At 38.0% G+C, this 18,291-nt stretch overlaps 2 protein-coding genes across 11 annotated transcripts in view; both read right to left on the bottom strand.

Annotated features, from left to right (window-relative positions):
- The window catches only part of LOC129765265 (transcription initiation factor TFIID subunit 4), a 49,685-nt gene extending 41,142 nt beyond the window's left edge, over positions 1-8,543 (bottom strand). For 5 of the 8 annotated variants that reach the window (XM_055765382.1, XM_055765387.1, XM_055765388.1 and 2 more), the window contains exons 1-2: positions 8,189-8,542; positions 1,415-2,783 (exon numbers count right to left, since the gene is read on the bottom strand). In XM_055765382.1, coding sequence (XP_055621357.1) covers positions 1,415-2,350 — 936 coding nt within the window. In that variant the 5' untranslated portion in view covers positions 2,351-2,783; positions 8,189-8,542. Of the gene's footprint in view, positions 1-1,414; positions 2,784-8,188 lie in introns of all 8 variants that reach the window. The other 3 variants (XM_055765385.1, XM_055765383.1, XM_055765384.1) reach the window with 3 other exon arrangements.
- Positions 8,544-17,413: 8,870 nt separating this feature from the next.
- Positions 17,414-18,291, bottom strand: part of LOC129765268 (sensory neuron membrane protein 2) — a 93,987-nt gene continuing 93,109 nt past the window's right edge. For all 3 annotated transcript variants that reach the window (XM_055765394.1, XM_055765391.1, XM_055765392.1), the window contains 2 exons: positions 18,170-18,288; positions 17,414-18,115 (listed from right to left, as the gene is read on the bottom strand). In XM_055765394.1, coding sequence (XP_055621369.1) covers positions 17,744-18,115; positions 18,170-18,288 — 491 coding nt within the window. In that variant the 3' untranslated portion in view covers positions 17,414-17,743. The remainder of the gene's footprint in view (positions 18,116-18,169; positions 18,289-18,291) is intronic.

Here is an 18,291-nt window from a genome sequence, read left to right as displayed (position 1 = left end):
CAATTATATACCCAATCAACGGTCAAATCATAAGTCTTCAAGTAATTGAAAAAATTGATCTTTGAAATTATCCATTGCACAAGCTTTAAAATTAAGACAAGAATCGCTGATCTTAAACGACGCAGATACTATCAACTACCACAGCCGTGTCTAGCTTGCTGTATTTTTTATTAAAGTAAGTATAGAATATCTACCATCAATTAATTTAAACATTAAAACAATACAGTTTCACAAATTAATCCAAATTAATACTTTAGCATTCTTGTGTTTGTCGCTCGGTGTATACCGAATTGTTAAGCGATTTGTGATTCGAATTTTTTGTTTCATTAGCCTATATCGCTTTACACAAGAATAAATCTGTTACAAAAAAAAGTATGACTGTCTCTTCCACGGCTTAAACTGGAAAATGGCCTAGGTTCTGAGCTTATGAAAATTATATGCTTTCAAGCTTTCAAAGAAATATGTGGTATACGCTACTAATCCACCAGTATGAAATTTTTCCATGAATACGGTTAATCAGGATAGGCGACATGAATGCTCAAAATTACTTTTTCTGCTTCAATTTAATTTTTTGTTCAATAATTTAACGGCAGATTGAACTTTTCATATGATATCTCATTTTTCTAAAAACGTGATAAAAGCGAAACATTTTCAGTGATAAAAACGAGACGTGATAGAAAAGCTCAGTGCTATAATCGATACGTCACTGTATGTAAATTAATACTTTGTCTGCCAATCTATGAGATAAGTTTTATGTTATCTATGAATTACCACGATTTTCATGGCCAATTTTTGAAAGAAAAATGAAAATAGAGCATAGTTATTGAATGAAATGATTATAAATCCATTTTTGATAAATTCACTGTTATACGCGCGTGCAACAACAAACTCTTTCTATCGAAATCATCACTTGCGTAATTGTTATACGACTCCTAAGAACGATTTTCGTCTGAACTCATAGCAGAGGTGCAACCGCACGCATGACACTTTCAATCATTCACCTCCTTCAACCGGAAAAACATAAACCTCAAAAAATAAAGGACGGCAAGTTAGTAGCTTCCACCAATTCGAAAAAATAAAACCATATATCCCAAGTTCTCCACATGTTTACACAAACTGTTTACTACTATTGTTCGCCACGGAAAATGAAAGTTCAGTTAGAAAGATGACACAACACGCTAGAATATGACTATATACAACAACCAAAAAGCTGGCTCTCTATATATGAAAGGGGAGGGCGCTTAATAGCTCTCGCACGCCGAGCAAGTTTGCAACAAAACAATCTGTGTGTGTGTGGGTGGGTGTAAAGAAAGTTATTTAGTTAGAAGGCATGTTTTAATCAACAAATTAATCCTTTTCCAAGTATACCGCGGCAAGGCAACTCTGTGAGAGCTCGTCGATCGCTGGTTTTTACCTGATTGTTGATCGGTTTTGTCATCGTAACTATTCCGGGCGCCCCGGTATTCATCACGGCCCCGGTTTGCTGGTTTTTGATAATGAGTGTTTGCCCCTGGTGCTGGCCGGGATTGCCCGGCTGGCCGGTGGCTTGTATCGTGGTTTTTCCCCCTGCTCCACCGGTTTGGATCAGCTGTGGGGTCTGCGTCAACGAAATCGTTCCGTTGGGCAGTGACGTCGAGGTGAGCGTTACACGATTGTTGTTCATGTTGAGTACCGCCTGGGTCCCGGCATTTGGCGTCCCTGTACCACCTCCAGGAGAAGGATACACCAACTTTACAGGTTCATTCTTTGGCATGTTAGACTGATACTGCGAGTTGTTATTGTTGTTGCTGGTTGGGACGTTGAACGGTGGCGGCGGTTGACCACCGGCGGACACTACAATCTGGTTACTGATGATGCTAATCCCGGAAGAGGAGGAAACTGTCGGCACAGTCTTTATTAAGGCAGGAGGCGTAGACGACGGTGGAATTCCGGCGGCCGAAGCGGTAATATTTTTGCCGACAACCACGGTCGTAGCCCCAGAACCTACACTATTGATCACGTTCTGACCGACACTAGAGGAAATGAAGTATGTTTTACTGTTGATGTTGTTATTATTGTTGCCGTTGCTGTTCATAACATTGGATACGATTTCACCATTGGTAACACCATGATTACTGTGTTTCTGCTGCTGTTGCACTGAGCTATAAATGGGGGTCGCTCCTCCATTTGACACAATTTCACTATTTAAACTATTCCCACTGTTTCCGCACTCGAAATTTTTCGCGACTTGTTGCACCTGGTCCGCACTAGATTGGTCCAACTGGTTTTCTAGCGTTCCGACGATCGCATTCACCGCGGATTCATCGACATCTGATTTAAGAGCTTCCTCCAAAAAGTTGGCAGACGCCATTTTCTGTCGAAGTGACACTGCCCATTTTTGTTCGAACGCAGTTGGGCTGTCCGCTGGAGCTTGTCAACGGCAAGTGAACTGTCAGTGCCGTCATTCCGTTGCTGTTTCGAACTTGCGTATCGGCGGGAAACTTACACCCCACCAACGAAGCGAAGGTTAAACTTTACGTTTGTTAAAAAAAAAGCTTTGCCACGTTTGCCACTTGATAGTTTTTTATTTGAATTCACTGATCATGCTGCTTTATAATTGAATTCGTCAAATTATAACTTTATTACTAGCGCTGCGTAATGTTTATTCACATTTTGACATCGAAACAGTTTGCCTGAAGCGCCGCGCTACGGTCACTAGAAGAATTAGTCGGTTCTGATTCAGCAAGGTTACCAGTTTCTCCGGTTATTAAATATGTTATCTTTGTATTAAATGTATTTGATCTCTGTAGAAATAGATTTGGTATTTATGTCTGTATCAATAATGGTATGAGCAAACATGCTGGAATAAATAATTATGATTATATCGTTCGTTTTTATTGAACTGTAAACGTCAAAAATCCATCGCAAATTATAATACCCCTCGGTTGTATTTGTCTGCTCAGAATAGTGAAAAATGAAAAAAACGCTAATTTTATTACATTCAAAGCTCTCTATAGCGACAATCGATGTCATTACCCCAGATCTCTTCAAAATCACATAGAAATTATTTTCTTTATTGCGACGTTTCTATAGCGCTCATTCTTTGTAACGACACATTATCGCTTTAATTTATATCATTCTCCATTGTGACAATTTTCAATATCTATCTGGGAACATCTGTTTTTTTTTGTTTCACAGAAACCTTAATTCGAAACACGGTACTAAACCCGAACACATATTCAGATAGATGCTACATTTTTAAAATTTTGTTGCGCATCATCAGCTGTACTGATTTTATCAGAATTTTATATTGTACTTACAACGGGTCAACATATATAACGTTGCAAAACGTACGAAAAAACATTTAAAATAAATCGGTTGAACAAACCGCAGTTTTCAACATTCTTCATTAAAGTCGTATTCATTGTTGTGCTTTTACATTTGTCGTGTCAAACCCGAAGATATCCGTACTGACGCATCGTTCGACACTCAAATAACAAAGCTTATTTTTGTGAATTTTTTTTTCGCACAAATATTTTGATTTGATATAGGTCGTTGATTGATATCCTTAACTCTAATACGTCAGTAACTGATAGAATCCGAACATTGGAGGGTACGAAATGGATTGTTTCACGCTTGAACAATGGTAAATAGTGCGGAGCTACTCCTAAGTGAATGCTGGATGGCAGAAACAATAGAAATTTGGTCGAAATCAGTGTTGTCACATGTTAATCTGTACTGAAAGGGGGTTTCATAATTTCCATTTGTACTTTTTTTTCCAGAAATCAGCACCATTGGAAATATTTGTTGCTTAAAAATCATTCTAATGTCTCTTTTATCAATTCATGAATGTAATTGAATAAGAGTCGTTAGAAACATTAGAGTGATAATTCAATAATTTTAGGATGGTCACTCAATTTCCATTATTGAATTCCCGATTTTTTCCCGCATGATTTCACGAAATTTCTGTCTCCCAAAAATGAAAATTTAATAATGTTGGGTTAAATTTAAATTTTTTTTTTCATTTTGGGTTGGATGTAGGATTCAGAAGACACGAGTGAGATTGTTTCTGGAATACATGCACCTGGGTCCTGAAGTGCTTTAAAACAAGATAACCCCACTCCACCTCTTCTTACTCAGAAGATAAAAAAAATCAATTCATTAGAATAACTGTCTAGAGCCTCATAGAAAACATCCAAGCATATTTTGAGCATGTCCTGGACACCCTCTATGATCAGTTTCTGAGTTGAGCCAAAAATCAATAATGCGACTCTTTTATGCAATCGAAATTCTACAATTAATTCAATGTAAGTCAAATTAAGTAATCAAGTTACTTGGATCAAATCTTACCCGTATGCCTGAACAATCAAAATAACCAAATTAAAGCTCATTATATGATTCAGTAAGATTTGTGGATTTGTTCAGATTTTTACTTAACTCCTTGAACGGAAATGGCGAGTTCAGCTCGTCATAAACTTTTCTGAACAAATTGACGGGTGATAATTTATGCGAAAGTCATAACGTCATCAGCACGATAATGTGCGTGCTACTTGCTCTCGTCGTTTACTCAGAAATGTTTTTAAGTTTGGTGAGAGAAGGAACACGACATAGCACATATCGAGCATGAATCTGTTCTTCACATTGGATTTCACAGATACATATTGTTCAGTTTTCATTCATTCCATGTATGCTTTTCCAGTGATTTCAAGTAATAGCACCTGACAAATAAAAATTATAAATTTTACACTGAAACATGCGCCTATCTATGCTTTATGACACGTAATCTGTAGTTCCTTACTCAATATGTACCTGTGGAAATAATGCACCAATTTCAGTGGGCTATGCTGGTTTGTGAAGAAATATGGAATTTGTTTGTTGATTGATATCGTAAGCCATACTTGAATTTGTTTTTTTTTTGCTCTGAAGCTATTGCCGTTTTTCAGCAAAAGTTTATAGTTGGGAAATCCAGCTTATTTATGATGAAGCCACGTAAGTACAATGTTGATTAACCTATTCATGCAATAGAAACTGAAACCATCTTAGATTCGTGAAAGACTATAAACAAGTCGCATTTAACAAACTGGTTCATGAAATTTTTATCCAGCAATTAAAATAATGAACAAGCACCACGTTCTATCGGACGACGAAATAATGGCATTGCATGTTATATTTCGTAAAGAAATTAAAAAAACCTTCTTTATCTTCATCCACACAATTCGAAATCAAAATAAAAAATAGCTAAAAGTGTATAAAACGTTTAGTGGAACCGATTCGACGTTTGAAGAAAATTCTTTTGAACTATTGTGGCCCACAACTATGCTTGCTTCATGGAAGAGTTTCAATTTTGCCGCACTCTTCCGAGAATTTCGCAGTGCACCAGAGTAGTCATACAAAGTCAAGGATAGTGAAGGTTATTTTTCGATGAGGTCCGTTTTAATTTTTTTATCTACAACACTCTAATATGGAAAAAAGATTTTTGACTCTGTTCGAGCAAATACCATCTTCGAAACATAGATTTCGTACATGATTAGTTTTGTCGCTTTTGTAATGCTAAAAGTGAAATCTCGGAACACTTTCTCTTCAATTGCGGAGTTCTTACAAGACACGAACGGAAGCGGCGGCCTTTCACAAACAAACCTGTGTTCCATTGATTGCCCGGTTAGTTTGAAACATAGGAGACGATCCTTTAGACGGACGGCATACGTTTGCCCGGTTAAGTTCTGCTTTGAAATATATCATTTATCATAATGAAAATTGCGCTCTGGTGGCGTTTATGATTAAATACCCCAAATCCCAAATACGCATTTTCGTAGCACTAAAAAATTACGTAACACTGCATACAACAAGGCAACAACAATACAAATAATATTTGAATGCCAGTGCGAACAATAAAAATGCTATCTATTGTATTTCGGCTCCGGTGACGGTAATTCGAAAGTACCGGCTATTCTAGAGCCCAAATTTTGGTTTTTGTCGTCGATCAGAAGTATAAATTTCACCAAACAAATTATTCCTGATTGACACGCATCTCACTACAGCTTTCAATCTACTCTTTCATCAATTAGTGTCAGTATCTTGAAGCGCAGTGGAAAAAGAGGCACACCACAATAGTTCGAAACAATGGAAGAAGGTGTCTTACAATTCTATTCAATACTCCATTTCTTTCTATAAAAAATACCAAAAAATGATTTATATCAATCTCTTTTATTCTGCGCAGCATGAAACGTGATATTACAGTGAGACTGAGCAAATGATTCTAAAAGTGGTTATGCACATCTCATATCCATAAAAATTAGGTTTCCGGAAATAAAGAGTGCTCCTGCGCATAATTATCCGATTATTTGGGAGTATAATGTGAAACTGGGACCCTAAAATATACAATATTCAAACGTAAAATTAGGGATAAACATCAAATAAACAGTATTTGAATGTGATTCATTTCATACTATATAAATGATAATATAAGATTAGAGAAATATTATTTCCACCTTCACTTCGATTAAAATAAATATTTCGAATACTGAGAATTCTATGGAGATTACGATTATCAACTCACAGGTTATTCCTGCACAATAAATTTTGAATATTAGGACAACAAAAATTCTTGTCACAAGATCAAAATAAACCCTATTAAACGTGTAACTCTTCGCCAAATGGCATCCCTTCCACCAATGTTATTGAAGCGACCTCACTAGTAAAGTAGATTAATCATTTTCGAATATCGACAGCATCGCGTCCACACACATACATTATCGCTGCGGAGTAATTTGAGATGATTTCGAAGAGAGTGTTGCTCTCTTCGTTCTCTCTGTGACTAACAAAACTTCACTGCTTCTGCTTCGTTGAAAGAGAGCTAATCTTTTGAAAAGCGTTTTAACACACACTACCATATGACGAGTATTTGCGCTGTTTTTTCTGATATCAGTCAAATCAACAAACAACCGAGGGGTGCACAAACGATTTGTAATTTTATTCGGGTCTTATGTTCATATATTCTGAGCGCTAACAGAATTGACACAAATTTCATATTTGAAGACAGTTGGAAATGCCGATTATATTTTACATTTACGTGCGGTATTTTTGCACGTATTCAACTTTTTTCTGCACAAGTTGGTCACCCCTCGTACCACGCCACACACTATTAAAGAAATTCATAATATCGAGAGGAAAAAAGCCAAAGAGGCGTATAAACACCATGAGAAGAAGAAACACGTCCGATTTTGACAAAAAAAAAGCCTTCGCAACACACACTCGCACTTTACTCTTTTTCCAGTTCGGAGCTCTTTTACCTTTATCATAACTTGCGTTACGAGGAAATAAAAAAAACAGGATGCAAGCAGAAAAAGTACAATCAATCGATTTCTTTTACTCAACCGCACGAGAAGAGAAACAAGATTAAGTGGTGCTTCCTTCACTTTACTAAGTAATCTCTGTAGCCACTTTACTTAGTAATGAAATCACTTCTAGTGAACCTGTTTTGTGTCGAGCAGTGCAAATTTGCATTTACTTGCAGTCAAATCTTCTCATTTTTCACACTTCTCCCGACCGATCCAATTGGATAACGGTGTCCTAATAAGAAGTTTTCTGGTGGAAATAGGATTCCATCCTCCACATCATGGGCAGAGGTATATTAAGAATTTGAATCATAAGGAAAATTAATGTATCACATTTTGAATACCGCTCTGTACTATTTTTCTGATTATTCGAACTCCATAGGAACCACTATTTTCAAATATAACATATGCTTATTATGAACAGAAACATTCATGGGTTATGATTTCAAAATATGCAATATAAGCGGTATTTTTAAACATCTTGTTTCACAAACTGCACAATTTCTTAACGTTGACACTTCCAATTGGAACATCGCGCACAGAATATCACTTCGCCGGCGGGTGGTGAAGGGGTGGTTATTCTTCAGGATCGATTTTCCATTCTTTTCTCTGCCCTGAATGGAAAATCCTTGCATTAGATGGAAATTTTCAACCCCAGCGGCTCCCCCAAATGCTTATTCGCTACACTGCCAGCGGCTTTTTGCGATTCTAACGAAAGCCGAGGGAACACGTAATCTCATTATTCTACACAGCACTTGACGTGATGGCGATGAAAGCAAAAACGATTCTTCTTCCCCAAAAAAAGCTCCTGTATCCTTGGAGGCTAGGCACATCACACGATGCTACGCTCTTCTCGAAGCGTGCCTGTAACTTACTGCACTCGCGAACTCCCGAATAAATCCACGCTTTACTGAGGACATCACTTCCGGCGATCACACCTTTTCGCCAGCAGACTTGCGTTTATTACTTCCAGCCACTGTTCCCACAAGCACAGCGCTTACACACACCAAGTTTTTGCACACACAATCCTTTCTTCCGATTTCGTCAGGATAGTGATGGGAAAAATATGCATAGTTTCGTGGACAGGTCCTATTCGTCTGCACCCTTTTCTGCTGAAGCAAGACGCGGCGACGATAAGAGAAGAAAAAATTTGCTCCAGTCTGGCGATGGCGCTGCTAGGGCTGCTTGCAAAGCTACTATGTGTGCACTCTATGAGCTGTGTATTCTCCACTCCAAATATTGTTGGACGTGCGATTGATGACGGCGATGATGTAGTAGTCCTTCACGCATACCAGCATACGGGCGCGATTCGGCAATTGCAGTGTGGCCAGAATGACGCATTTTTTGACAACTATTACTAAACATTGCATGCAAGCTGAGAATCATAATTGAAAAGGTCCGGAGTCTATAATGCTAAATATTTGAAACAATAGGCCGTATGAATAAAACCAAAATTCACCTTTACTTTACTTCATTCGAGCAGTCGAGCAGTGAGATTAAGTTTTTTCTACGTTTGGTATGAATAAAAGAAACAACAAAGTATTTACTTTTCGAAACGAAAATTTTCGAAAATGATTTCGTATGAATAAAACAGCATTCATCAAGTATTTACTTCGTTATTATCAAGTATGCTCATGAGCATACTTTGGATCTGAAAACACTATCATTCGTTTTGATGTCATATTCGATTTATGTTTAATGCTGCTATCTTGAGCTTGAAGTTAAACAAGTTAACGATCAGCATTGATGGCATTGAGCTTCGTTTACTAGTTTAGGGGAGCGTAAAAAAATTGATTGATTTTCAGGCGGAATGAACACGTTTTGACGTAGGATTACGTCTTTCGGGAACATATTGGGGTACAAATTGAAAATCGAAAATCGAGCGCACCGTGAAAATTGTCCAATTTCAAATGCTTATTGTTCAGTGATTTCATGATGGATTGATGAGATTTTTGCGTCAATCTATTTCAGCACTCCATAACAATTTTTTACATTGAATGAAATAATATATGTCATGAAACTAACTATCGAACAATTGAAGAATCTCAACCCCTATCCTAACAGAAATACCCACTTCTGATAAGTCGAAATTGACGACATATGCGGCGGGTCCCAAAAAGAGACATCAAAACCAAGCTGCCTAGGGGAAATTAGCATTGCAGATACATGAAAGTAGGGGGAGATTTTTTTCCCACCGACATGTATTCCCTAACAGAGATTTCAAATCCATGGTGTCTGGGAGACATCAGCATGTAAATACCCTCGATAGTTTAACTAACGACGCGCACAAATGGATAGTGCTCATTGTAACTAGCGTGGGCATTGCTGATTGCATACGTGCTGGCGAATAAGTTGAAAGCGATGAACAAGTGTTTTTTTGTTCCAATAAGAATCTTTTGAGTGAAGAATGATGTTTCAATGAACTGAATAGAACTTATGCTTGATAGAATATAAATAAAATTTAAATTTGGAACTTTTATGTTGGTTGCCTCTTAAAACTTTTAGCACAACTGTAAGTGTAAAATTGTGTATGGTAGCTATTGTGTTAAAATGACTTGAAATATGAAACGATTTTTTTTTCTCCCATGGAAAGTTCATGCGACGAGGAAAATTGGAAAAATGAAGGAATATTCGAAAAAGTGATTTCACATATGCTCTACATACGTATTGGGTGCTGTTAGCATTGAGGCATGTAGCATCGTGTTCCGTTGGGTTTAAAGTGAAAAGGAAATGGGTTGAATAAATACTCAGAAAATAAAAAGTTATGAATGAAATTACTTTTCCATTTCAAATATATTTTCTCTATACTAAAGTAACACTTTTTTTCTGGTGAGAAAAATTGGGTTCGATAATGAACATTATCTTATATTGCTTTGATAAGCTTTTTTTCTTTATTTCATCCATACATAACACAGGCGCCATCTCGTCCAGGACCACAGAGGGCGGCTTTGGTACGTGATACGCACCATCTAATCTATCATTATCACTCGGTTATGGACACTGGTGAAGTGAACAAACAATACCTAACAACCAGACAAAACGGAGCCAAATCATTATCGAAGAGTTTAATAATGTAATTCTTCAAACGTATCCAAAATCAGCGTGCAGCAGATAGCCTAACGGAATCCTACGTCAACTATGCGGTCGTGTCTTGGACACAACCCTCCTGTGACTTATACTATATAAAATATTGTACGATATTGTTTTTGAAGGCAACTTTATATTATAATGAAAAGTTTCAGTAATGATGTTGGAAATGTATAGACAAAGGGTATAATAAAAGTCGGAAAAAAGTGTTTTAAGTGATTAAATAACATGATGTGAACATTTTCATTCAAATTTTAACATTTGAAAACTGGCTTCGTGTCTTCTAATATGATAGGTATTACACTAACGAGATAGGGACCCAAACTATGGTCCCTAATTGAAAGTCGCCACCAGACGTCGACACTATTCCTTTTTCATCGCGAATTCACGCTTTGTCCAAAAAAAAAACGTTTTGAAACGAAATCTAAACAATCAGTTGACAGATGTTTGATTATAAAAACTATGTTCGAATTCGAACATGCGTTAAAATGAAATAAGTAAAGTAAACTTTTATTCATACGGATTCAAGTAAATACTACAAAAGTTTACTTTACTTGGAAACGGGCAGAATAAATAAATACTTTTTTTATTCATACGACCTATTATCTGACCACTGGTGCACACGACCTTATAGATGAATAGTTTAATAATTTCTGTATTGATAAAACATAATTTTCATGCTGCAATGTCTTTTTTCGTATTTGTACTTCATTTTTAGTCCATTCTTGCGTTATCCGCGATTTTTGTGATCTGCGGTGACCTAGCCAAACTATTCCGCGGATAATCGGGGTTCTACTGTACTCACAAAACACATTTTATTTTATCTTTATCTGTGTATATTGAATCAATCTGTATAATCTACAACATATAACATTTACCTATAGTTTTGGCAGCTCACGTATTCCTTGCCTGAAAATATGCTTTATTGGTGCTAATCAGATCAAATTTTGGCGCTTTCGATTGATTTCAACTATTGAAACAGATCAAAAACTTGGTGGTAATATGGTTGCAACGGCCTGTTAACCCCAAAAACACTGCCTTGTAAAATCATTTTTTTGGGCCTTTGATTATGCAAAACTCAAAACAAGTGCAGCGACTCAAAACTCATAACAAGTGCTGCGAAAAAAAAGTTTCAAGGAAAAAAAAATTGAATTTTTCTTCAAATACACCATTTGATCATATATTGATCATATGTCGCAATTTGTTTCCTTATATCAATGCACGCATTGCACTGGGTACTTAACGAGAGGCATCATCCGTGCATCCCAATTCAACAAGCATCAAACACGCGTCTAACAGATGCATACAGTTGCAGCGATAAACTTCAAGTGAAATATTCGCTAGCGTTCACAGATCGCGGGGAAACATAAATCACAAAACGAGCAAAATAAGCGACCTTTGTTGTTTCGGACACAGAAAGATTCTAAGAATTTTCCTCAGAGGAGATGCAATACTTATACGCTAGCGACAGCTTACTTCGCAAATATTCTCTTTTCGCTATCCCCCTCCGTTGTTTCTATTATTATTCTTCTTCTTCTTCTTTTATTTACGGAGACTTTAAATCCAACGATTAATTCGTCTCCAACTGTTTCTAATCTAGCGGCTGCATAAGTTGCTCGTCATTGACAGCTCTGTTCGGGAAAGCACACAATTGGACAGAACAAATGTATGGGGAAATGGGAATGCTTACAATTTTCATTAATTTAAACCATATACAGAATATGGGATTGTAATGTCTAGCATATTAAACAAATCTTAGAAAGTTTCCGATTCGATTGGTACGCAAATCGTTGAAATCCGTTCGCAGCAAAAATAGTTATTAACGTAAACTTTATTTCATAAATACGTGACCTGTTTTCTGATTTGGCACCCTTAATGTAAGACGTAGTCCTACGTCAAAAAACGGCATGATCCTACGTAGAAGATCCTAGATAGTACGTTCACAGTAAAAAAAAAATCAACTTGTTGCATTTTCAACGAATTTAAACTGAATTTTCTCCGGCACTCTAAAATAGTGGTTTTGTTAAATAAAAATTACACCCAAATTAATATCGTACATTTTAGCCGCTCAAAAAAATTGGAGTATTGCCAGATACCTTTAGTAGTTTTTGGTCAAGTAAAATATTGAAATAATATTCCAAGTGCAGTGAAAAATAGTTTGATGGTTGCAATATAGTTGCCACGGCCTTAGAAACGGTTAAAGAGTATTGTGATCAAAACTCGGTTGATTTAAACTTGATGCATTGCGGTTTATCGTGCATTTAAAAAACCTGAACCTCCCTATATTTGTAAATGTATGCATGCAGAATTGTGCCTCTACTTGGATACTGACATTTGCTCTTCGGTATAAAAATGGCATTCGAGCAATTAGTGCCATGTATCGAAGAATTTCTGGCTCATCGCAAAAATCCGAACCAACATAATGAAAATATTAGGAAAATGCCGGTCGATAACCAGAAAGTCCAGATAGGGAAAATTGTATTGCAGAGCTCGGAACACTGCCACGGCTGCCTCTGCTGTTAAAAATAGTAAACGGAAAAGTATAACATTAAATGAAAATGTCGATCAACATACGATTACTGTTACTGTGCGAAAGAACTTGTTAATACCAAAAGAGTTGTCGTTGTAAGCGCGTAGTTCTAGTTGTATTCATTGTATCGAGTCATACTATAGCTTGTTGGAAATGTATTTTTGCGCGCTATAATATAGTCCTTGACAGTGTTTTGTTTGGTTAAGTCGTTCGTGAGTTATAGTGTCGCAAATTTGGAGCAAAATAAAGAGAAAATCCGACATATTTTACAGTACTACTATGACAAAGGCAAAAATGCATCTCAAGCTGCCAATAAAATTTGTGCAGTTTATGGACCCGATACAGTTTCCATTTCCACCGCACAACGATGGTTTCAACGTTTTCGTTCTGGTGTAGAGGTCGTCGAAGATGCGCCACGCTCCGGAAGGCCTGTCGTCGAAAATTGCGACAAAATCGCTGAATCAGCCGAGAAAGACCGGCATAGTAGCAGCCGTAGCATCAGCCAAGAGCTGGGGATAAGTCATCAAACCGTTATTAACCATTTGAAGAAGCTTGGATTCACAAAGAAGCTCGATGTATGGGTGCCACACACGTTGACGCAAAAAAACATCTTTGACCGTATCGACGCATGTGAATCGCTGCTGAATCGCAACAAAATCGACCCGTTTCTGAAGCGGATGGTGACTGGCGATGAAAAGTGGGTCACTTACGACAACGTGAAGCGCAAACGGTCTTGGTCGAAGCCCGCTGAAGCGGCTCAGACGGTGGCCAAGCCCTCATTAACGGCCAGGAAGGTTCTGCTGTGTGTTTGGTGGGATTGTCAAGGAATAATCTATTATGAGCTGCTTCCCTATGGCCAAACGCTCAGTTCGGACCTGTACTGCCAACAACTGGACCGCTTGAAGGTAGCAGTCATGAAGAAGAGGCCATCTTTGATAAACAGAGGCCGCATTGTCTTCCATCAGGACAACGCCAGGCCACACACTTCTTTCGTGACGCGCCAGAAGCTCCGGGAGCTCGGATGGGAGGTTCTTTTGCATCCGCCGTATAGTCCGGACCTTGCACCAAGTGACTACCACCTGTTTTTGTCCATGGCGAACGAGATAGGTAGTCAGAAGTTAGCCAAAAAAGGCCTGTGAAAATTGGCTATCCGAGTTGTTTGCCAATAAGGAAGCGAGCTTCTATAACAGGGGTATTATGAATTTGGCATCTCGTTGGGAACAAGTCATCGAACAAAACGGCGCATATTTGACTTAAAACAGATGATTGTAACTAATTTTATGAACAAATGAAAATTCAAAAAAAATACCGCAGGACTTTTTTGACAGCCTAATATGTATATATAGTCCGGATTCTTACTCAATAAATTAGTTCAATTCAGTTAGACAAACCAAAAGGTTTATGATAGCATAGAAATAAACAGTTCAATTTCGGAAGCAAACCAGGACGTATTTATTTCTCAAAATCAAGTTGACCGTCAGGATCAAGTCAGCCGAGTCCAACCAGGCGAGTCCAACATCCACAATGCCAGCACTCCTAACAGGGAAGTAGTTCGAAAACACTGGTGAGAATAACAGAGAATATCCCAAACCGAAAAAGCAGACCGCTTACTTCAATCGGACCGACATCTACGCACAGAAAGCATTATTCTGCAGCCTGATTCGTAGTGGCTTAGAATACGCGGCCCCTGTTTGGGCACCTTATCACGTATTCATGGTCGTCAGAATTGAAAGAATACAGAAGCGCTTTATTCGATTCGCTTTACGAAACCTACCATGGAATGACTCGTCAAATCTGCCTGATTACCCTGCCCGCTGCATGTTAATCAAAATGGAAACATTAAATGCCAGGCGCAGAGCAATTCAGCAACTAATGGTCTTTGACATTCTACGTGGCAACATTGACTGTCCTCAACTCTTGCAGGACATTCCTCTATACGTGCCCCCACGACAAATGAGGAACTCACAAATTGTCGCTGTCCCCGCACACCGGACCGGTTACGGTTACTTTAACCCTTTCGACACAGCTCTCCGTGCTTTTAACGATATTAATGACTGTTTTGACTATGAAATCAATCGATGCGTGTTTAAAAATAGAATTAAGATTTTTAGGAGTAATTAGTAGTCTGTACGTTTAAATCGAAGACGAATAAATAAATAAACATTCTGGAGACGTCGGCTTCCTAAGGGTTTGTGGCTGCCCTAGTCGCGATTTACTGAAGTCTAGGGGCTTAGCCCATAAGACAACCCTTAAGGTAAGATTTCGAAAAGTAACAAAAATCCAGAGAAATAAGTTCCCAGGTTAACATTGGTGACTCCGGAGAGGAGGAGCCAGACCAAATATCGACAAAATCCAATAACTAGGGAAACTTTTAAGAAAGTTTAAAATTGATCGAGACTGATACAGTAATTTACATTTAATGCGAAATTTTGCTAATTGGATAGACCTGTAATGCGACACGTTTAATTGGACATTTTGACCCCCAATTGGACACTTTTGTAAACATCGAGTTCGGGGCCCAAAATATGGCCCCATATTGAAAGTGGCCACCAGACGCCGACATTGTATCACTCTCATCGCCAATGTCCAATAACAGGTCAAAATCACCTCCGATGCGACACTGAGAGGTGCATTGAATGTAAATTACTGTATATTTCTCCACAACACTGAGACATACATTGAGAATGTTTTGTCGTAGAAAAACGACTTTCATTAAGCGTACCATATCAAAAAACAATAACAATTAATAACATTTTTTGATATGCACGGATTTCGATGATTTCATACTTGCAGTCGATTCTGAAACTCTTTAAAATTTTCTTAATATGCTATGCATTACAATCGGTCCAGTTGTTTAAAAGTTGTGATTTTTTCTTTTTGGAAAAGGGGGAAATTTGATTTTTTAACCATCCGGTTAACTTTGAAAATTCATAACTTCAAAACGAAAAAAAATCACATCTCTGGTTTTTGTTTATGGCCTAAGGCCGAGGTGACATTGACTCGGCATATTGAAGTGAACCCCCAACATAGCCCGCCAAACTGAATTCGTTTCTCTCTCTCTCTCTCTCTCTCTCTCATTCACAAATTGTGAATGAGTTCACGGTGGGTAAACAATAGGGCCATCCATAAATGATGTAACTACTTTTTTGCATCAAAAATCGAGTATTCGTTTCACTTAATGTGAACGTTTGAACAAAATTGTTTACGCGGGCAGCAAAATACCAGGTTGCGCCAAACTGAATTCGTTTCTCTCTCTCTCATTCACAAATTGTGGATGAGTTCACGGTGGTTAAACAATAGGGTCAGCTGAATTTATTGCTGAATGGATAGGCAGATTTGTACTCATTCGTCACGTCAATTAAAATAACCATTTGGTGGATTTTTTCTAGATCTATCTGCTCGGAGTATGAAATCCATATAAGAATATTTCGGAGTTGTTTAATCAATTCTAAATTCACGCCAGTTTGCCATATTGGAACTTGTTTCGGGATTCGGGATTCAATTGAAAGCTTATGTTTTACCTAAATTTTGCATGCAGTCATAACCGTGGCAAACTGCGGCAACAACATTTTTAAGTTGGTTTTGTACAAAAAATAACTTTTTTCGGTCATTTTTGACGTAGGACTACGTCTTTCATTTAAGGTGCCAAATCAGAAAACAGGTCACGTTTTTATGAAATAAAAATAATTTTAATAACTAATTTTGCTGCTAACGGATTTCAACGATTTGCATACCAATCGAATCGGATATTCTCTAAGATTTGTTTGCTATGCTATAGATTACAATCTTTTAGTCTGGAAATGGTTTAAATTGATGAAAATTGGAAGCATTCCCATTCTCCCATGTACTTGTTCCGTTCATCTCTAACCGTGCTGTCAATAACGGGCAACTCATGCAGCCGCGAGAATAGAAACTACGAAGAGGATAACGAGAAGACAAAGTCAAAGTCAAGGGTTAATGATTTACTCAGGCACACCGGAATTGATCTGATAATTAGCGATTTTCGATTTTTTTTTTCATTTATGAATTATATCCGAAAAGATAAGCAAGCAAATTAAATGAATCGAGCGCGTAATACTACGTCCTAAGCGGTTGTGTCTTGAATGATCAAATTTTACAATATTCAATGAAAGAGATTTGTTTTGTATAGTTTATCGAACAACTTTTCCGTTGACGCCAAAAAAATTCAAGCTATCATTGGAGCCGCAGATCGTTTCAAAGTAATGTAATTACTTCTAAAAAATTGTCGAAAAAACGTCAGTCTTGCCAGTTATGAAAAAATGCCAGTCTTTGAAAAGTCATGAAAAAATAAATTTTCATGATATTTTGAGATTTAAGCACTTGAATATTGTAGCAAGAAAGGAAAAATATTACGAAACAACTGAGACAATTTTAATTTTTTGCCGATTCTTTACTTTGTATGGGATTCAAGATTTTTTAAGACCAACGACAAGGCTTTCGGATGTATGTATTGATCGACGTGAAACGTTAACTCTTTTTACTTATCTACAAACATCACTATCAACTAGCTATTAAAATTTCCTTTCACTGTGAAAATACGACAAAAAATACAAAACATAACTCAACTCTATGATTTGGGCGGAATCGGATTGACTTAGTTTGCACTAAAATGCACGAAATAAATTTGTTGATTGCAGTCTCTCGCTGCACTCTCTATATATACTATACATATCCCCTTGGCACTTGAATATCATTGCTTCTCGTTCTCGTTCGTTTATTTGACGCGTTCATTCGATCATCGGTCACTCCATCATCGCTTGTATCAGTCCAGGAAGGTCACATTCAGCGACTGTCATTTGCTGGGATTGTCCCGCAGTCCATTGACGTCCGGAATACTGGCGGCACTGGTTGTCGTTGTCAGGGTTGGTGTAATCGGAGGTGGGACAGATTTCCGTTTTACGAAGTACACGACCGGCAGTACGATCGCCAGCAGCAGTCCAATCACTATCATGCACCACTGAATGATATCCAGCAGCGAGAGGACCTTCATGAGACTGTCGTCGATCAGCTTCACCATGTCGTCGTTCAGGGCGATCCCCTCGTCGATCCAGAGCACCGGAAACAGGGTGGTTTGCAAGCGATCGGTCAGCCGGATCGAGTCGATCCTCCGCAGGAACATGTTGAACTGGACCCGTTTGCCTCCGTTCAGTGGCGTTCCGGTGAGCTGGAAAGAGTTACAATTATTATATGCGAACTTGTAAACGTTTTGATTTATTACCGGTTCAACGTCAACAAAGATCTGATGCTTATCCGGATCTGGATGCATGCCATCAATCAGGCCGCTGTATTCCTCGGCTACACCCATCATATGGGGTGGAGTAATTACTACGGGGGCATCTG

This window comes from Toxorhynchites rutilus, chromosome 2 (assembly GCF_029784135.1).
Source record: "Toxorhynchites rutilus septentrionalis strain SRP chromosome 2, ASM2978413v1, whole genome shotgun sequence".
Lineage (NCBI taxonomy): Eukaryota > Metazoa > Arthropoda > Insecta > Diptera > Culicidae > Toxorhynchites > Toxorhynchites rutilus.
This window is presented reverse-complemented; position numbering and strand designations above follow the sequence as displayed.